The following is a 21954-nucleotide window of genomic DNA, read 5'->3' as shown; positions in this document are numbered from 1 at the left end:
CCCCAGGCACATGAAGAGCATCGAGGGGCTGCGGCGGGAGAGGGAGGTGCGGCTGCAGAGCTGCAGGAGAGCGCGTAGCTTGAGCCCCAACAAACACCCAGTGCTGTGTGCAGGGACCCAGGGAGAACCTGCCTCGCGGGACCCAGACCTGCCCAGCAAGCGCAGGGAGTACCTGCAGCAGCTTCGCCAGGGCGTGGTGGAGAGCACCAGGTAGGGGGAGGACACACCGTTGGCATTAGAAATACACAGGAAATATACATGAACAAGCACAGATGGGTCCAGATACTGGCAGATCCAATCAGAACAGACCTCTACCGTACAAGTAGGTAATACAAGAGACAACCGTGGACAAGAGAGGACAAGTACAATTCATGCACAGTTAGGTATGGACAGGATTGTTTAGTTAGAGCCATGTGCAGACATGTTAAACCATGATCAGACACAGGTACAGTTCTGATCAGACACGGTTTCATAGAGATATGCAAATAGGTAACCCTTTAGAAATCTGTTCTTTGGGGTTATCAAATGGCTTGGAAATGTCCTGCGTTCTGCTTGGCTGCTGACATTTCTAACCCATATTGTTAAAACAGTACAACCAGTGGGTGAGACCTCATGTCATTCCATGCATTAAGATCAAAGCACCCCTGGGTCCACAGCTTTCTAAAGTGAAATTCACCCCCATTGCAGCTGCTGATTAAGAGCTAGAGGCCACATCAGCTTTATTCATAATTCTTGGTCTAACACGTCAGGAATCGTACAGATTTTAAATGACAGTCAATCTCCTCGGATGTGATTTCTTTAAGAACACGATGTTTCTATGTGGTCGGCCGCAGTGACACCGCCTTTGAAGCCTCAGGCTTGAGACCGTTTCTAAAACCGCGGTTGAGCGTAGTTGTGTTGGACCTTAACTACGAAGGGATCGCGTATGGGGGGAAAATAAATAAATAAATAAAATAAAATAGGTTCAGATTTTAAAGTTACCCGTTCAAGAAGTAATCGGGTAAACAACGTTATAGTGTCTATCGAAATACAGTTGCATTTGTGTTTACTATGAGTGGCTCCCAGCAAGCAACAGGCCACTGCCACTCTGAGAGTCTGGAGGACTGGTGGCGTTTAAAATGTAAAGGTGCAGAGTGGGAGTATTGTATAAGACGATACAAGTAGGCAGTTTCATTAAAGTCTTTTAGTTTTCCTTTTCAGAAGAGCAATACATTAAAGCTGCAGTATATTATTAAATAAATAATTAAACACATTTGCATATCTACATTGCAAATGAACAATTCATTCAGCAGTGATAAGTTCTAGACAATTAGTAGTCCTCTACCGCCAGCGTACAGGGACTGATTTGCATTAAAGCCATTTAATAAGTGCAGTAACACACTTGAAGGCGTGGATTGTACTGATGCAGCCCACTTCTCTGCTGCTTTATCATGTGTTATTTAATAAGTGCAGTAACACACTTGAAGGCGTGGGTTGTACTGATGCAGCCCACTTCTCTGCTGCCTTATCATGTGTTATTTAATAAGTGCAGTAACACACTTGAAGGCGTGGGTTGTACTGATGCAGCCCACTTCTCTGCTGCTTTATCATGTGTTATTGCTCACTAATATGTCTATGAATCATATGATATTGTAGGCGGTAACAGTCTTGCAACATGGTATAGCATGTATCCAGTGTTACTGTAATCTTTAACTGTTAATAGCATAATTAATAACATGTATATGGCTGTATATAGTTACTTACAGTGAATCCCTGTACTAAAATGTTACAGATAACCCTTCTCATCTTTGTTCTGGATCTGTCTTTAAATAATTGCAGCTTGACCTGTTCATCCAGTGTAATGAATCGGTCAGAAAGATGCTCTGTGATGATTGGTGCATCTGTGCCTGCAGGGTTAAGGAGCCCAAGAAGTGGCTGGCGCAGACCCCCTCGGAGATCGAGCTGCTGCTCCGCGACTACGGGAGGGCACGTGAGGAGGCGAGGACGGAGATCGCGCGGGCCAGGGACCGGCTGAGGGAGAGGACGGAGCAGGAGAAGAGGCGGCTGCAGCAGCAGGCTCTCTCACAGCTCGTCAAGGTCAGTCTGGGTTCATGCACTGGGCTCTCCATGGACAGCATTTTGTTTTATTACAGATACACATTAATAAAAACACTCAATTAGGTGTATATCAATAACAGTATAGTATACACCATGTTTTAACATCATACATCTTTTTATTAAACATTTTCTGCTTTTTTTTTTATAACAGACCTCGCACCTCGCTGGGTTGGCAGAAGGCATGTTTAATGTAATGCTGGGTTGGCATTGAATTCAAACATATTCAATACTGAGCACAGGGATGGGAGCTTAGAAAACGTCAATAAGAAAATAATTGTATTTTTAAACATTTTATAAGGGAATGTTATACAGAAGCTTGTTTGAATTATTCAGGTAAAATGGAAGGTATACTTGTGTATGTAATTGTGCTATATACAATATTATAGTTTTGTGTTTATCTGCTTAGACAGGTTTCTTGTCAGTTTTTCAGCTCATGAGAGAGGAGTCTGTATTGTTCTTTGTCTCTAATCCCCGCTCCATGTCCCTCCCTCCGCAGGAAGAGCTGAGGCTGAGGACTCGGGTCAGCACCAGCACCCTGTGCACTGGCTCCAGCCTCAGCCTGTCTTCAGGGCCCAGCTCCGGGTACAACAGCAGCAACACCACTGCACCACCAGGGGGCAGCAAAGCCACTCTGCAGGTAAGAGCACAGCGCCCAGCAACTCAATTACAGCCTTTTTCTACATCATTTAGTTTTTTTATAAAACATTTTGGAAGTGATTTCATGATGGTGAGAGCCAGTGCAATCTAGTGATCTGCAGCTTTGGATCAAGTTTCCTTGTGTTTTTCTGGAAATATGTAGCCACAGAGGTGTCCTGTGCCCTTCTTAACTCTCCTCTCTCTGCATCCTCAGCTGGGTTCGGAGGTCACAGAGGAGTCCAGGGCTGGAGCAAGGGGCCGGCCTGCACTGCAACGGCAGTGTCTGTCAGAACACGGTGAGGAACTTCACCGCACATGGACGAGCTAGTGTGCAGCTGTCACTGTAGTTTCTTAGACAAGGGGCTAGAAGATGGGAATGTGACCTGTGAGTGACGACTGATGATGTCATATTTACTATGGGAGTTGTTTCTCCTACCATGGGGCATGGTCTCATAAATAACTTGGCCATTGCCACATCCTTATGATGTGTGTCAAATCCTATGTAGGCCCATTGTGCAGTTCTGTTCATGTTAAGGTTATTTTTCCTACTTTTAATGTCAGTGCCATCTTTAAACAATAAGAAGTTATTATTAATGAGTCATTTAGCAGACACTTTTATCCAAAGCGATTTGGAGTCTAGGGGGTGAACGATGCATCACAACTGCTGCTGCAGGGTCACTTACAATAGGCCCGCGGTTTTACTTCTCATCCAAAGGACGTTAAACATCCCAGCAATACATCCTGTCTAGTAGAGAATAATAAAGTCCACTGAAAGTTAAAGGTTAGAAAGGACATAATTGCTTAAAATGACGAGCTAATTGGGAGTATTTACAGGTTTAAGATGCTCAGTCAGCCTACTCTGATGAGTTTAATACGATTTCCTTCCTCAATATGGTGTGCCTCTTCTATTAATCTGCTAATCCTATTGCACTTCTTAACCAGATGTCTGTTCTGAAGCCTCTGCCAATCACCATGACGTTCCAGCTGGACGCCAGCAACCTGCTCACAGCTCAGGCACGAGGGGGAGGGGCCCTTCCATTAGCTCCGCCTCCTCCACGTCAGCATCCTATCAGGAGATAGCCGCTCACACAGTAGCCAGTGCTACAGCTGAGGTAGGTGCACTGTACTCTGTGTACTCTTTATACCACCGTGAGGCAACACAAGCCTAAACATCAGAGCAGGAGCAGGGGTTCAATTGAATTTTAATGTAAAGGTGCCAATACTTTTTAACAAATGTTTGAAATTGTAAAGTGCTTTTTTATTTTAATTTTTTTTATTAAGGTTGTTTGTTAAACTACCAGAAATGTAGTATTGATGTCATGTTATTAGTGGCTAATGTTCAGTAAATGCTTGTATCTCGCATGCTTTCTTGAATGATCGTATGTTAAGTGTAGGGTGCCAGTACTTCTGTCTGCTACTGTATACATGTTGATATGATGAGTGATGTGAAACTGGCTACTGGGAGATTTGTTTATTGTGGGTTCTTTCCACTAGACAGTGAATGGATGATATACTGCAGTAAAGTTTAAAGATCACAGAGTGAGAAGTTGAGCCCTGTGTTTCAGATCCAGGCTGCCTCTGAAGGGGACCTGGGGAACCTGCTGAAGGGCAAGGCAGCAGCCAGCTGGAGGTGAGTCTGGAGAATCTGAGCTTGCTGGGTCCTTTATCAGGGAGCCATTTCATTACAGGACTAGCCTTCAGCCTGCTGGGTCCTGCATCAGAGAGCCATTTCATTACAGGACTAGCCTTCAGCTTGCTGGGTCCTCTATCAGGGAGCCATTTCATTACAGGACTAGCCTTCAGCTTGCTGGGTCCCCTATCACAGAGCCATTTCATTACAGGACTAGCCTTCAGCTTGCTGGGTCCTCTATCACAGAGCCATTTCATTACAGGACTAGCCTTCAGCTTGCTGGGTCCTCTATCACAGAGCCATTTCATTACAGGACTAGCCTTCAGCTTGCTGGGTCCTCTATCACAGAGCCATTTCATTACAGGACTAGCCTTCAGCTTGCTGGGTCCTCTATCACGGAGCCATTTCATTACAGGACTAGCCTTCAGCTTGCTGGGTCCTCTATCAGGGAGCCATTTCATTACAGGACTAGCCTTCAGCTTGCTGGGTCCTCTATCACAGAGCCATTTCATTACAGGACTAGCCTTCAGCTTGCTGGGTCCTCTATCACAGAGCCATTTCATTACAGGACTAGCATTCAGCTTGCTGGGTCCTCTATCACAGAGCCATTTCATTACAGGACTAGCCTTCAGCTTGCTGGGTCCTCTATCACAGAGCCATTTCATTACAGGACTAGCCTTCAGCTTGCTGGGTCCTCTATCACAGAGCCATTTCATTACAGGACTAGCCTTCAGCTTGCTGGGTCCTCTATCACAGAGCCATTTCATTACAGGACTAGCCTTCAGCTTTGATAACTGTCAAGGGTTCATACAACCGTGCATAAAAAAATCTTACAGTTTTACATACAGCACATCTTATCCAAGTGTGAAGAAAGTACCAGAGGGAATTAGCAGAGATAATGGGCTGTTTTCTGGCAGATTGTCATGGGGTATTATTGCTGTTATAAACCAATGGTAATATTTATGTGTTTTATATACAGAATTAAAGTATTTTTTTCATCCACTTGCTATTTAGTTAATGATTGTGAATGGAGTGCCCCACATTGTGAGTAAGACGTGTTTGTGTGCCAGGTACCAGAGCACAGAGAGAGGGGTGCTGGCGTATTACAAGGCATTCCCGAGCCCCACGAAGCACGGCTTTCTGTGTGCCGGAGTGATCGAGCAGCCCCTGCACAGCGTGTGGTGTCTGATCAGAGACCACTCCAAGACACACCTCTACGACAGAGCCATTAAAGCAGCACGGGTAACCAGCGTGGAGAACGGGGTTCAGCTGGGTGAGACAAGCACTTTCAATGGGTTCGATTGCATCATTATCACCCCATGAAATCAGTTACACCCAATAGCAACCGATTGAGCCGGACAATTTAAAGACATTATAAAAATATATATACATACCCCGCCCGCTACCCCACCTTTGTGTCTGTATATCCCATAGCTCTGTTCTGTTTTATAAGTGCTCTCCAATTTTCGCGCTACTGTTTCTCACGCTCGCTCTTTCTCACGCTCGCTCTTTCTCTGAATCCTCTAACCCCATTATTGCACTCACTTGTACAGTATTTCACTTCCAGCGATTGCTTGGCTGCAATCCAGCCCAATCCAAACGCAAGCCGTTGATCGCTTTGAAATCAGTGTATCCTTAGCAATATTAGAAGTCCCGTCCCCATTGGAACCTATTAGTAGCAGCTACACTTACAGTTTCACTGAGTGTGATCTCACACTCACAATGACAAAGTATTTGAAATGTTCTTTAACAACAGATGAAGTATGCTAACATCTGGTTATCATCTATTTTTTATTTAGATTAAGGCTTGTTTCTAAGTGTTCAGTGGTTGCCTCTATTCAAGTTGAGAGTGTACTTTCACTGGTACTCTTTGTATGACAGGCCTGACAGAGTAGAGTGCATGAAAATACACTCTCAGCTTGACTGGAGGCAGCCACTGAACACTTAGAAACATGCGTGCAATGCTGCCATATAATAAAAAAATGTTATTCCAATAAAATTAAGGTTTTAATTTACAGACGTGTATGTAAAGTTGCCATTGCCTTCTTTTGGGCTGAAATTTGTTGCTCTTAAATTTCCCAATCAGTGCATAAATTGCTCAAAAGAGGCTAATTAGCTGACAGTTAACAGTACTGTACCTGACTGTGTGTTGATACCTGCTGTACCTGACTGTGTGTTGATACCTGCTGTACCTGATTGTGTGTTGATACCTGCTGTATCTGATTGTGTGTTGATGTTGCTATACCTGATTGTGTGTTGATACCTGCTGTACCTGATTGTGTGTTGATACCTGCTGTATCTGATTGTGTGTTGATGTTGCTATACCTGATTGTGTGTTGATACCTGCTGTATCTGATTGTGTGTTGATGTTGCTATACCTGATTGTGTGTTGATACCTGCTGTATCTGATTGTGTGTTGATACCTGCTGTACCTGATTGTGTGTTGATGCTGCTGTACCTGACTGTGTGTTGATACCTGCTGTACCTGATTGTGTGTTGATACCTGCTGTACCTGATTGTGTGTTGATACCTGCTGTATCTGATTGTGTGTTGATGTTGCTATACCTGACTGTGTGTTGATACCTGCTGTACCTGATTGTGTGTTGATGCTGCTGTACCTGATTGTGTGTTGATAGCTGCTGTACCTGATTGTGTGTTGATACCTGCTGTACCTGATTGTGTGTTGATGCTGCTGTACCTGATTGTGTGTTGATACCTGCTGTACCTGATTGTGTGTTGATACCTGCTGTACCTGACTGTGTGTTGATACCTGCTGACTCTCCTGTGCTTGCTGCCAGTGTACCTGGTGATGGACTCCTCGCTCTGCTGCCTCAAGCAACCTCGGGATTTCTGCTGCATCAGTGCAGAGTCCAAGCAGGTGAGTCCAAACTCCCCTCCAGCCGGGGCTCCCATTCCTGCTCCTTCAGCACCGGTGTTGGGATTGAAGGGCTGCCACCCTGTGTCTTAGATGACACAATGTAACCTGTTCTTTAACACTTCCTCAGATTTAAATGAAGGTAGTTTTGTAACCTGACATGGTATATATGGCAGTATGTTTGTACACATGTGTACAATATAGTGTTTAACACTGCTGTACTGATCTGAACCCAAGAGAATACTACACAATAGAATACAGTGTTTAACACTGCTGTGCTGATCTGAACCCAAGAGAATACTACACAGTAGAATACAGTGTTTAACACTGCTGTGCTGATCTGAACCCAAGAGAATACTACACAATAGAATACAGTGTTTAACACTGCTGTGCTGATCTGAACCCAAGAGAATACTACACAATAGAATACAGTGTTTAACACTGCTGTGCTGATCTGAACCCAAGAGAATACTACACAATAGAATAGTGTTTAACACTGCTGTGCTGATCTGAACCCAAGAGAATACTACACAATAGAATACAGTGTTTAACACTGCTGTGCTGATCTGAACCCAAGAGAATACTACACAATAGAATAGTGTTTAACACTGCTGTGCTGATCTGAACCCAAGAGAATACCACACAATAGAATACAGTGTTTAACACTGCTGTGCTGATCTGAACCCAAGAGAATACTACACAATACAGTGTTTAACACTGCTGTGCTGATCTGAACTCAAGAGAATACTACACAATAGAATAGTGTTTAACACTGCTGTGCTGATCTGAACCCAAGAGAATACTACACAATAGAATAGAGTGTTTAACAGTGCTGTGCTGATCTGAACCCAAGAGAATACTACACAATAGAATACAGTGTTTAACACTGCTGTGCTGATCTGAACCCAAGAGAATACTACACAATAGAATACAGTGTTTAACACTGCTGTGCTGATCCGAACCCAAGAGAATACTACACAATAGAATAGTGTTTAACACTGCTGTGCTGATCTGAACCCAAGAGAATACTACACAATAGAATAGTGTTTAACACTGCTGTGCTGATCTGAACCCAAGAGAATACTACACAATAGAATAGTGTTTAACACTGCTGTGCTGATCTGAACCCAAGAGAATACCACACAATAGAATACAGTGTTTAACACTGCTGTGCTGATCTGAACCCAAGAGAATACTACACAATACAGTGTTTAACACTGCTGTGCTGATCTGAACCCAAGAGAATACCACACAATAGAATACAGTGTTTAACACTGCTGTGCTGATCCGAACCCAAGAGAATACTACACAATAGAATAGTGTTTAACACTGCTGTGCTGATCTTAACCCAAGAGAATACCACACAATAGAATACAGTGTTTAACACTGCTGTGCTGATCTGAACCCAAGAGAATACTACACAATAGAATAGTGTTTAACACTGCTGTGCTGATCTGAACCCAAGAGAATACTACACAATAGAATAGTGTTTAACACTGCTGTGCTGATCTGAACCCAAGAGAATACTACACAATAGAATAGTGTTTAACACTGCTGTGCTGATCTGAACCCAAGAGAATACCACACAATAGAATACAGTGTTTAACACTGCTGTGCTGATCTGAACCCAAGAGAATACTACACAATACAGTGTTTAACACTGCTGTGCTGATCTGAACCCAAGAGAATACCACACAATAGAATACAGTGTTTAACACTGCTGTGCTGATCCGAACCCAAGAGAATACTACACAATAGAATAGTGTTTAACACTGCTGTGCTGATCTGAACCCAAGAGAATACTACACAATAGAATACAGTGTTTAACACTGCTGTGCTGATCTGAACCCAAGAGAATACTACACAATAGAATAGAGTGTTTAACAGTGCTGTGCTGATCTGAACCCAAGAGAATACTACACAATAGAATACAGTGTTTAACACTGCTGTGCTGATCTGAACCCAAGAGAATACTACACAATAGAATACAGTGTTTAACACTGCTGTGCTGATCCGAACCCAAGAGAATACTACACAATAGAATAGTGTTTAACACTGCTGTGCTGATCTGAACCCAAGAGAATACTACACAATAGAATAGTGTTTAACACTGCTGTGCTGATCTGAACCCAAGAGAATACTACACAATAGAATACAGTGTTTAACACTGCTGTGCTGATCTGAATCCAAGAGAATACCACACAATAGAATAGTGTTTAACACTGCTGTGCTGATCTGAACCCAAGAGAATACCACACAATAGAATAGTGTTTAACACTGCTGTGCTGATCTGAACCCAAGAGAATACCACACAATAGAATAGAGTGTTTAACACTGCTGTGCTGATCTTAACCCAAGAGAATACCACACAATAGAATACAGTGTTTAACACTGCTGTGCTGATCTGAACCCAAGAGAATACTACACAGTAGAATACAGTGTTTAACACTGCTGTGCTGATCTGAACCCAAGAGAATACCACACAATAGAATAGAGTGTTTAACACTGCTGTGCTGATCTTAACCCAAGAGAATACCACACAATAGAATACAGTGTTTAACACTGCTGTGCTGATCTGAACCCAAGAGAATACCACACAATAGAATACAGTGTTTAACACTGCTGTGCTGATCCGAACCCAAGAGAATACTACACAATAGAATATAGTGTTTAACACTGCTGTGCTGATCTGAACCCAAGAGAATACCACACAATAGAATACAGTGTTTAACACTGCTGTGCTGATCTGAACCCAAGAGAATACTACACAATACAGTGTTTAACACTGCTGTGCTGATCTGAACCCAAGAGAATACCACACAATAGAATACAGTGTTTAACACTGCTGTGCTGATCTGAACCCAAGAGAATACTACACAATACAGTGTTTAACACTGCTGTGCTGATCTGAACCCAAGAGAATACCACACAATAGAATACAGTGTTTAACACTGCTGTGCTGATCTGAACCCAAGAGAATACTACACAATACAGTGTTTAACAGTGCTGTGCTGATCTGAACCCAAGAGAATACCACACAATAGAATACAGTGTTTAACACTGCTGTGCTGATCTGAACCCAAGAGAATACTACACAATAGAATAGTGTTTAACACTGCTGTGCTGATCTGAACCCAAGAGAATACTACACAATACAGTGTTTAACACTGCTGTGCTGATCTGAACCCAAGAGAATACTACACAATAGAATACAGTGTTTAACACTGCTGTGTTGATCTGAACCCAAGAGAATACTACACAATAGAACTGTTTATGTGAACTGTATATGAGGTATGTAAAGTAGCACTGCCAAGACTTATAATGCTATACTTGTAATTCATATAAGCATATACAGAATGCATTATAAAATATAGCATAGATCAGAAACATAACATGGTAGACAGTCACTGAAGGGGATATTTTCTTTTTGGTAAAGTAGCTTTTCCTGCACGGATATCTTGTAATATTAGTTGTTTTATTTGCTGTGCCACACTATTTGGCACAACATTAAATGATGCGTTTGCTCATTAGTGCTGCACAGGCCAGGCACACAAGCAATTTTTTCTTGGCAACTCAAATTGACAATAAAACGGTGTGTTACTAACGAAACGAGAGTTGTCAAAAAAATTTAGATTGGCAATCGAGTTGCTCTGCTAAACCACTTCTCTCTTTTCAACAAATCAGTTGACAATCTGTCTACGTGCTGTTTGTGTTCAGCCAGTGATATTGCATTTTCTAAGCACCTGATTTCACTCAATTTGGTAAATAGGAAGTAAGACTACAGACAAGTGGACGCATGAGGAAACTTTGGAATTGATGTATTTTTTTTCATGATAGACAGTGGTTATGGGCTGTTAGATGTGCAGAATACAGACACCGCAATAAAAGATGACAAATACAAGGAATTAGCAAATATTTTAGGGAAATCATCTGCAGAGACAACAAACAAACTGAAGAACCTCTGAACTTCTGCGGCACAGCCACTGTCTGGTCCAGTTTTTCTACTTTGACATTTCAAAATTCAGTTGTCAATATTTTGTTGAATTGACAGATAATAAAAATTGCACGTGTATCTCCAGCCTCACTCTGTGGAGAACAGCGATCCACACAAATCCAAGCAGCTGTTTCTTCACTTGTATCACTCTGAATGGGAAATCAGCACCAATGACACTCACCTGTCGACAGCTTGCTCCAAGTAATCGGTTTGAGCATCACTATTGTGCATATCAGTCAGCTCCTTACCCCGATCCCGCTGTGTGTGCGTGTCTATGTGTTTCCTTAGGAGGAGCAGTTTGTTCTGGCACTACGCTCCGTGTACGACGAGGCCCTGCCACGGCCGGGCAGAGAGCTGGTCCGAGGGGAGGTGCTGCCCAGTGCCTGGGTCCTGCAGCCGGACACTCGGCACAGGAAGGAGGTCACCAAGGTCGTCTACATGACCCAGGTGCAGTACACCCCCGGTGGGCTCAGTCTCTTTCCCTTGAAAGAACAGGTGGAATCTGGTCTTACCCATCTTGAGTGTTTGCGTCGTGTGAAAATATTAAAAGCAATACCTTACAGGCACAGCGTGGTAGAGGAACATTAGTGCTAATCAGAGGCTGTGCTACCAGCTGACACATGCATTTTATTTAGTTATTGTTTGCAGTTAAATACAAATAAATGGTTTGCTTGTTCTTATTAGGATGTTAAACTAAACAAAATGTTCATCTTTCTAACAAGCTCTTAATCTAACCTAGCTTTGACATGCTGTATGACCCTCTTGGCTTAGCCCAGAAGAAACTGATAAGAGAATTAACCCTCCCTTTAATAAAAGGTGCAGTCAGAACTACAAAGGGCTACTGCTAGGACCAGAACACAAACAGATTGTCAGCACTGAGTACATGCATAGCTGTGCAGTGCTGAGCCTGGTCTCTCTTCCCTCGCTGCAGGTGGACCTGGGCACCCCTGCCCTGCCTCAGAGGCTGCTGGGGTTCGTAGCCAAGCGGCAGGCAATGGTCATCGCAAACCTGGCCAGCTTCTTCCCACTGTGAGAGGCACCAGCACCTGGTTGTGACCCCCTGCAGCCTCCCAGAACCCACTGGCACTCGTCGCTGGATTCCACCACCGGAGAATCTCACACAACACAAGGGTAACCTGGAATTGTGTGTCTACAGGATGATCAGTTGAGTACTTGGTGCTGCTGTGGAACAAACCTCCACAACAGATCAATGAATCCTGGCAGCAAACGATGGGCACAAATATTCTAGGAAGGGCTACCACCGTGGGACAAGGAGGTTACCTGCTTGCTTTGCCCACGAACAAGGCGTCTCCAAGATTGGTGTAACGCAAACTGAGAGGACAGAGACTACCTTTGATTAACTACTATGTGCCAAAGATTACGGGACAAATCCAGTCTACTGGAAGTCTTTATTTCAGGATGCATCGCCTTCAAGCAATTCAGTGTTTTCATTTTATAACTTGAAACATCTAAAGCTGGTACTGTAGTTTCCAGTCCAGTTTTCTGTACAGTCAGGGTTACCTGATCACATAGGACTTTGTTAAGGAATCAGTCTTTGTTTTATTGAATTTAAAGCATCTATTTCAAACAGTTGACCCGAGCAGCTTTTTAAACAATTACGCTAAAATTCAGTAACAGTTTGTTTTCTTAGTAGCTAACAAAAAGTGTATGAACTCTTATCAGAACTGAACTCTCAATTACTTAACTAAACCCTTAATTGAACAAATATTTTGCTTAATTAGACCTTTTTACTTATTTTCAGCTTTTAAAACAGTTGCAGATTTCAAGCTATAACATTTTATAAGTAACTTGAACTCTGCAACTTTTTAGGAGCTGAGAACAATTAAAACGGTCTAATTAAGCCAATTATTAGTTCAATTCAGGGTTCAGTTCAGTAATTGAGAGCTCGGTTGGAATGAAAACCAGCAGACACAGGGAGTCCCCAGGACCAGGGCTGGGAAGCCCTGCTGTATCGGATGCACTACTAGGAGGCAGATTACACACTCAATTGAGTGGTGGTGAGCTGTTTGACCACAAGGGGGAGCACAGCTGTACTGGGTGAGGTTTGTATATCATCACCTCGTCTTTAAACTTTTAAATCTAAAATGGAGTGGACAAACGCTCTTTACACAGACCCTCACCATGGTGTATTCTCGTATCACTCTACAGCACCTTCTGTTATTTTACTTACAGCATTACCAACATAGCCTGCAAGACACAACCACTATATATAAACTGGATTTATTCACTGTAAGCTTTGGTTAAAAAAATTTATTCTGTGTAAAAATGTGAAAAACTGAATTGTTTCCTTGGTATTTGGATGCCACCTCGGGGCAGGTGAGTGAAAGTGTTGACAATCACAGCCTGAAGCTACACAGGAGGTACAGCTCCTGTCCTGCAACGACTCCGAAATGAAAGAACAATCGTTTGTATGATGTCATTTCCTTGCAACCGTGCAGCGGATGCCTTGAAGTGCTTCACCTCGTTATGTCAGCAGTGAACGGCAATGACATCACAGCAACAATCCCTGGGAAACTGTTGCCCAGATCAACCAATCAAAACCACAGGCTCTTATCTGCCACCCAGACCAACCAATCAATCAAAACCACAGGCGCTTATCAGCCACCCTGATCAACCAATCAAAACCACAGGCGCTTATCAGCCACCCTGATCAACCAATCAAAACAGGCTCTTTATCAACTACTTCCAAATGGCTGTTACCCACATCTCCTGTATTTGGGAGAGAGGAGAGGAAAAACGCAAGTCTGAAAATATTTTGAATTTGGGGTTGATGAGATCCAAACATCTCTTCAAGAATTAAATACAGAAATTTCATAAAAAAGAAAACAAATTTAATTTACAGCTGCAGAAAAGGCTGAAAGTCAGCCAAAAATTCCTGGAACCATTGACAAAGAATTATGAAAAGAACTACCCCAGGTTTGTCTGAAAACTAGAAGAATGTACAGGTTTTATTTTTTTAAGTAAGAGAATTTTATTTATTTAGCAGATTTAGCAGATGCCTTTATCCAAGGCGACTTACAGAGACTAGGGTGTGTGAACTATGCATCAGCTGCAGAGTCACTTACAATTATGTCTCACCTGACAGACGGAGCACAAGGAGGTTAAGTGACTTGCTCAGGGTCACACAATGAGTCAGTGGCTGAGGTGGGATTTGAACCGGGGACCTCCTAGTTACAAGCCCTTTTCCTTAACCACTGGCCCACACTGCCTCCTATATTACATGTTCCTATTTTACATGTTCATATATAATATGCTTTTTAAGTGGTATTTAAATCAAGGTTTTTTTTGTATTCATGTATTGGTAACTTTTTTATAAAAGCATGTAATATTTTGATTGTTTTGTTTTTGCATTTATTTATACATCTCTATTTCAAATATATTTGCTTTATTTAAGTACTGCTTGTTGGATTTTTCTTTCTTTCTTACACAATCTGTTTCACTGTTCATTATTATTTCCAGGTGCTATGACAGTAGGGTTGGATGATAATGACCTTTTCAAATATCCTTCCTGCTAGAAATGATTACAGTCTGCACTGCCTAATCGGGATACTACTAATAAACTAATCAACTACTAACAACCAAACGAGCAAGATGGGCTGAATGGCCTCCTCTCGTTTGTAATCTTTCTTATGTTCTTAACTCTGGGAGGTTCTTCCCAGTGCTATTCATGTTGTTTAATTGGGATACTGTATTTTCAAATGACCGGAGATCGCTTTTCAGAGCAAGACAGGTTTGCGTAGCGCAGTGCAGTGAGTACGTGATTAGCTGTGACTTGCGTAAACCAGGTTGAACCCTTTAGGGAGCTGCAGTTTCCTGTGGTTTCTCAGACTGCTATTGCAAGGAAAGCTGGCGTGTCAACATCGCAGGTGTCTCGCCTTGTGAGAAGATGTGATATCATTATTTATCATTTCATGTAGAAAGAACAAAACAGCAAGTAATCTTGTTTAGGAATAAAAAAAAATAAGTAATTGACTTGTATTTTGAATGATGTATTACATTTAACCATAATGTGATGTGATTTGATCCTTTGACTTTTCATTAAGAAACAAAAAAAAGTGTGACTAAGGTCATCTCAACTGCCTCTCGTTTAATTGGAACAGCCCCTTATTCTGGGATATTTTTCCTTTTCCCGATAAAGCAGCACCGACTGTTTGACCTTCACGATTACTTTAAATCCTGTTGTAACTTATGTTATTCCTAGAGTACATTTTCATGACTCCTTCCTGCTTGTTGGATTTTTGAAATAACGCCATTCCCAGTTCAATTACATGACACTTAACCCCCATCTCTGAACATACCGGCTATATCCAGCAAGAGAGGAACAAAACATCTCACAAGCAGTGGTGCTGATGCTTTTTAGCTTTAGAGGGTCAAACACCTTTACGTCAGTAACATGATCGCCCGTAATCGTTCAGTTCAATAAATAATCAAGACTGGTCCTGGCTCAACCATCACGTGGTGTGCAGGATGAGCTGACATCTGCTCTAAAGATCCTGGGTGTAAAACAGGAAGCTGGCTAGGTTGTGGGATCTGAGGATTCCCACTGAACCCTCACTTCTGATGTGTGGGGATTGCTGAAATGAGGAAACATTCATTGGACAATTGAAATTGGGGAGAAAATTGGGGGTAAAATAATTTAATTCAAGACTGACCAAACTCGATTATAGCCTGATAATCTACCACTACAAGACAGTTCCATTGTTTAAACAATGTTGCTACACTACACAATTTACCACTGGTAAGAGCCTAGAGTCTAAGTGTAACCTTCACTTACTGCATGGTAGACAACTCCTTAGAAAAAGTTTCCTTCTAAATTTAATGGGCAAATCAAGTTCTGAAAAAAGGGAGTGAGTGGCATACGAGATGTAAGAATGTACAGTTCACTTGTAGACAGCACTGGGGTCAAGCCAGCGGTAGCACACTGCCTGTGCACAGCATAACAAGTCATAACAATAAGCAGGTCAATTCCCCTGAAATTCAGACTAGATCTCAAATAGAAACTGCCTTTTAACCCACGGTGGTGGAGAAATGAAAAGCAAATTTTTGAAGTAACACCTTCAGACAATTAACAGAAAATCATTCTAACAGGACGTGCAGGGTAACATCCTTGTATTCCTACAGGGCGTGCAGGGTAACATCTGTTTATTCTTAATACATGTGATGGTCCTGGTGAGCTACATGTGTGATACATAATAAGATCAAATGATCATTTTAATGATGGACTATTTTGTTATTAAAGAAAACATGCATCAGAGCGAGTATGTATTCATCAGCCCAACTATGAAACACACTTATTCTTCATTCAAGAACCACTTGGTGAACAATGACCTGTGCTGTGCTTTATACAAACAATGCATACCTCTATGACAATATCATGGAAAGAAAGTAGCAATAATAATATGCATTACCACCAAAGGTAGAACACCACTGTGAAAGAGGCCAGTTCCATAAAAAATATTCATTGCATGCAAAATACATCTCATAACACAATTACCATGCACTGGTTCATTAAAATTAAAACGAGATGTTCCCAAGATATAGCCATCAATAGAGCAGCCATTGGATGTCAATACCATTAAACAGACAGTCACCAAGACCTGCATTAGCAAAGTGTAGAATAACAAAGTTTAATCAAATTTGTGCAAAGCTATTTTAAACTGAACAAGAATTGAAAATAAAACGTCTTTGAAAACACCTGGGTGTTAATGACAGGAATTCTGAAGCGTTGTGTTTGTTACACATATCTGTCCCTTTCTATAGAGGAAAAAACAGCCTTAATACCCTCGACACTGTTGTCAGGAGATACCTCTCTATCAGCCATGTACTAAAGGCCTGCCTAGTGCTTTCCAATGACGCTTACACAAGCAAAGTACAGACCACATGTCGTCACCTAATTAGTATGCTTTTTATATAACAAAATTCATTTTTTTATATCAACAATTCAATTTTTCACATAAAAAATGGTGACAATTACAGATAACAATTCTTTTGATATCAAACAATAATCTTGTCTATTGTTCATATCACAAATGTTATTACCAATATCTCCAACAAAACATTACGGATATCAGTAAAAGAATTGTTGGTATCAGAAATTGAGGATTAAACATTAAAACGGTTTGCCATAAATACATGGACGAGAAGTTCTACATAAGAGGGATAAAAAAAAGGCTATTAAATTTTTAAATAAAGAAATAATTTTATTCAAATACTTGGTTTAAAAGACATGATTAACAAGATACAATAAGTCCAATATGAACTAGAGAGGAATCACAAACGCATTGGTCAGCATTCATGGAGAAGGGCAGAAACAGCATCAACACCAGGGTTCAAGGCAGCTCCTGCAGCCCCCAGCCTGCATCACACCATGCATGAGAGCATGTTAAACACCACGAGACGAGGCACAGGGCTCCTCACACACTGGTAACATGCTGGGCTCCAAGGCAACAGAAGGGGCAATAGCCAGTGGCCAAAGGATGGAGCAAGGGTAGCCACCAGTAACAGAACAGGTGGAAATAGCTTGGATGTCTCAGTAAAGCCGAGATATGGCTTGGACTGCTGTGGAATGCAAGTCTTCATCCCCACCCCTGGTACAGCGCAGGTAAGGCACCCTCACCTCACCAGAAACAGGCTTGGAAGGCACTCAGTGAGTTGCATTAGGAAGGCTTTCCACTTTATGGCTTTTCTTCCCTCCCTCCAGCCCAGCAGCAATTCTTGCTGGAGAGAGGTGAACGGGAGCAGATGCTTTTTAAGCAGCATGTGGTGCTGGCTCTCTGCAGTGGATTGCCCCTGCACTGGGAAACAGGAATACCTCCAAGTAATAGGGGAAACCATACGCGAGGTAATCACTCCCATCTTATTGTAAAGAGCACACCTACTGATGAAATCTAAATGCTGTGTGCAGGTAGCTTTGGGTGGGGCATGTCTGTATGTTTGGTACTGCAATGGAACAGGTGAACCAGATCACTGGTATCCACAGGGGGCGAGTTTCTGTGCAATTCTGGGTCAGGCGGTTCCTTGAATTTCTCCCCTGTACCATTTGCGTTTCAGAAACTCCATCACAGTGCTTCTCCACTGGCTCCATTGTCAGTTCCAATATAGGGATCCCAGTCTCCACTGGCACCCCCTGCTGTTCAGTCACTGTTCTGCAGTGGCACTCCCTGGTATTGCTCCTGCTGAAGTCTGCAGGCTGCCCTGTTGATTTGTTCCATAAAGTCCTATTAGAAAAATAAACAAATATGTAAGTAAACTGTAAATCATCACCAAAAAGGACATCACTATGATCTTCATCCAACCAATGGAAATGTAAAAGTCTCCATAGTCCTGCCATAGATGTGTAACTATCAAACACTTTGCTAAAGAATGTCATTAACAAGTTAGCTAGGAAATCCGTTCTCTCTCAATATGTAAAAAGCTGGTGCCACAAATAAATACCGTCATATTTTGATACTACTAATAAGTTGAGATAATGAATGTCCACAGCAAGCTTCATCAAAACTAGATAAATCAAGCACATGAAAAGTGTCTCAAATATTTAGCACAGTCTCAAGAAAGAAGGGACCGTGTATGGTTCAGGGGTAGAGTGTGCCGGTCTCGGTGCACTCACCGTGTATGGTTCAGGGGTAGAGTGTGCCGGTCTCGGTGCACTCACCGTGTATGGTTCAGGGGTAGAGTGTGCTGGTCTCAGTGCACTCACCGTGTATGGTTCAGAGGTAGAGTGTGACGGTCTCGGTGCACTCACCGTGTATGGTTCAGAGGTAGAGTGTGACGGTCTCGGTGCACTCACCGTGTATGGTTCAGGGGTAGAGTGTGCCGGTCTCGGTGCACTCGCCGTGTATGGTTCAGGGGTAGAGTGTGGGCGGAGCCCCGGTCTCAGTGCACTCACCGTGGGCCAAGACAGCGCAGACAGGCTCTTCCAGCTGCTCTGCACCTCCTCTGCCCCCAGCAGGCCTCTTCCTTGCAGCTCGCTGACAAGAAACAGGAACTCCTCCCACTGCAGGCAAAGGCACGATCACAGCGCATTTAAACATACAGCACCCTGAGTCATGGAGGGTAATATGTGGGCTCCCACTTCCTCCCATGCCAGGTACAAAGTATGACAACTGTGGGTAAGATAACCTAATCAAAACTCTAATCTTGCTAGACAATACAGACTCCTAGAGCCGAGAACAAAATGTAGGAGGGTAAATAAATGGTCAGACTACCGTAAATCACATGGTTCAGCTCCTTTGCCCAACATTGCCTCATTCCTTCCCACTTCATTTTTTAAATATTATAGGAGGCTGTGTGGTCCAGTGGTTAAAGAAACAGGCTTGTAACCAAAAGGTCCCTGGTTCAAATCCCACCTCAGCCACTGACTCATTGTGTGACCCTGAGCAAGTCACTTCACCTCCTTGTGCTCCGTCATTTGGGTGAGATGTAATTGTAAGTGACTCTGCAGCTGATGCATAGTTCACACACCCTAGTCTCTGTAAGTCGCCTTGGATAAAGGCATCTGCTAAATAAACAAATGATAATAATAATAATAACTAGACAGCCCTATTGTAAGCTCCTTTCACACTGGCACTCCTACTTGGGTCAGGATCCGCGTCCCAATCCCGCGTAGTGAGAAACCCGCGTCCTAATCCCACGTAGTGGGTCCCAGCGACCCACTTCAGGATGTGGGTCGACACGCTTTGTCCTGGGTTGAGCGGAACAAAATACATGATGGCCATTCGTGAGTCGACGCAATAACAAACAGCCACGCATGCATAAAGGTTTCATGCAGGTCCTGACACAGGTAGAACATGCCGGTGTGAAAGGGGCTGTACATTCGCAATTTTCTTAATGGCTTTGCAACACAACAGTAAACCTGTCCTCCTTATAACCAAGAGAGCAGTAACCTGTTCAGTTTTTAAAAATGGCTTCAGAATATTCAGAGGTATGACCCAATTACCATAAGCATGGAATAAAAGTCCCTGACATGACAGATAGAATTTGTAATGCAAACAGCATCTCCACCGTGCATTCTGTATTACTGCAGGTCAGCTGCAGTCACGATGGGCAGGACAGCAGATCTGAGACTGTTAGATGGCAGCTGCTTGGTTTACAGCAGAGTCCTCCCTCCACCCCCCACAATAATATTGTAGACTTGGAGAGTGGAGAGTGTGGCCACTTCCTACTTGAACCACACCCAGTAGGAAATTTTAATTAAAACTCTGATTGAGATGGATTTGCTTTACTTTGATTTGATTAAACGTTCCTTTCCCTGGAGCTGCTGGAGTGTAGGTCCTCTGTGCAGTGATGGAGAGATGCAGTCTAGGCGAGGGCAGGCTTACCTGTGTGTGTCCAGCCTCCAGGATGGAAGCCAGGTGTTTGTCAGTGAAGAGCAGCTGAAGAGGGACAGGAGTGCGGAAGACGTGTCTCCACAGTCCCAGAAGCTGATCCAGCAGGGCGCGGACCGGGCTCCCCCTGGCACTGCCCTCCTCCGCAGGGAGCTCAGGTTCACTGAGAGGCAGCTGGCCTGACACTGCGTAAACACAACAGAGCTCAGCGCAACACACACACACACACGCTGTCTAACCATTCCATAACTCACACTATGCCTAAGCTTCTCGGAAACAAACGTGCATGACTGACGACTCAGACTTTTTCAGCATTAGGAAACAGAGCAAACCCTAATATAACTTGCTGTGTCAACAGGGGTTATTTTCCTTAAATCGCACGAGCAGTAAGCAGTTTTTTGTTATTTGCCTTGGACCTCTTTTGAAGTCTGCAGTAATGAATGTTATTCGTGATTTTAACAGTGTTCTTTCCTAACTGACATTTACAAATCATACTGGGAAGGTTTTTAATGTCACCTCTGACACATATAGTTCTGGACTGATCAACTTTGAATATGTATTTATTTAAGTAACTTTTTTTTTTTTTTAGCAAAAACTTTTTATATATATATATATATATATATATATATATATATATATATATATATATATATATATATATATATTTTATATATACAAATTAATTGACTGACAGCTCATATATATATGTGATTAACGCGTAAATGTTTTTAGAGATTAATTATTTTAACACGCGTTAATTACATTGCTGTGTCTTGAGCCTTTCGGCACACCGTACTTCAATCCCGGCCGCGGTAACATTGTATTGAGTGTCTGAGTGCAGTTATTGTTTGAATAGAAAGTTAGTCACTGAACCGCTTAAATGGAGTGTTTTTTTTTTTTTTTGTCAACTCAATAATTCTCTCTCAATAATATGTTCTTTATATCCTCTTAAGATTTATTTTCTGTTCCTTTCTCTCTGTTTTATTGGTATTTTCATCAGAACAGATCATTTTTATCCTTATACCCAGTCCTTTAGGAATGGCTCTACTTTGGATCGGATTTATCTGGTTTCAGGTAAAGATCTGTTTGAATAGATCCTTGATCAAGTTTAACCAAGGTATCTAAGAATTCAATTTCAGATTTTGTCCACCGTAGACCCACTGAAATGTTAGACTGGATATTATTTACTAGTTGATGAAACTGGAAAAGAGATTCTCTCCATGTGTCCATATTCCAAATATGCCCTCCACATATCATATGTATTCTAATGGTATATTTTGAGCCTTTCTGGGCCATTCTGCTTGTAACTTATTTCCAAAAGTAAAAATCTATTTTCTTGATCATAGTTATTATTTATTCTGTAGGTATTATGTACTTA

At 42.3% G+C, this 21954-nt stretch overlaps 2 protein-coding genes across 10 annotated transcripts in view; one reads left to right on the top strand and one right to left on the bottom strand.

Moving 5' to 3' along the window:
• LOC117419668 (uncharacterized) overlaps nt 1–14587 on the top strand; it is a 116685-nt gene extending 102098 nt beyond the window's left edge. For both annotated transcript variants that reach the window (XM_058991248.1, XM_058991247.1), the window contains exons 25-34: nt 7–210; nt 1893–2076; nt 2594–2734; nt 2948–3029; nt 3676–3845; nt 4299–4363; nt 5434–5636; nt 7162–7241; nt 11521–11679; nt 12164–14587. In XM_058991248.1, the coding sequence (XP_058847231.1) occupies nt 7–210; nt 1893–2076; nt 2594–2734; nt 2948–3029; nt 3676–3845; nt 4299–4363; nt 5434–5636; nt 7162–7241; nt 11521–11679; nt 12164–12265 (1390 nt within the window). In that variant the 3' untranslated portion in view covers nt 12266–14587. The remainder of the gene's footprint in view (nt 1–6; nt 211–1892; nt 2077–2593; nt 2735–2947; nt 3030–3675; nt 3846–4298; nt 4364–5433; nt 5637–7161; nt 7242–11520; nt 11680–12163) is intronic.
• A 2845-nt stretch (nt 14588–17432) lies between these two features.
• Nucleotides 17433–21954, bottom strand: part of LOC117424432 (codanin-1-like) — a 45058-nt gene continuing 40536 nt past the window's right edge. For 6 of the 8 annotated variants that reach the window (XM_058991249.1, XM_058991250.1, XM_058991255.1 and 3 more), the window contains 3 exons: nt 20571–20761; nt 19040–19246; nt 17433–18470 (listed from right to left, as the gene is read on the bottom strand). In XM_058991249.1, the coding sequence (XP_058847232.1) occupies nt 18387–18470; nt 19040–19246; nt 20571–20761 (482 nt within the window). In that variant the 3' untranslated portion in view covers nt 17433–18386. The remainder of the gene's footprint in view (nt 18471–19039; nt 19247–20570; nt 20762–21954) is intronic. The other 2 variants (XM_058991252.1, XM_058991253.1) reach the window with 2 other exon arrangements.

The sequence above is a fragment of the Acipenser ruthenus genome, chromosome 18 (genome assembly GCF_902713425.1).
Source record: "Acipenser ruthenus chromosome 18, fAciRut3.2 maternal haplotype, whole genome shotgun sequence".
NCBI classification, from domain to species: Eukaryota; Metazoa; Chordata; class Actinopteri; order Acipenseriformes; family Acipenseridae; genus Acipenser; species Acipenser ruthenus.
This window is presented reverse-complemented; position numbering and strand designations above follow the sequence as displayed.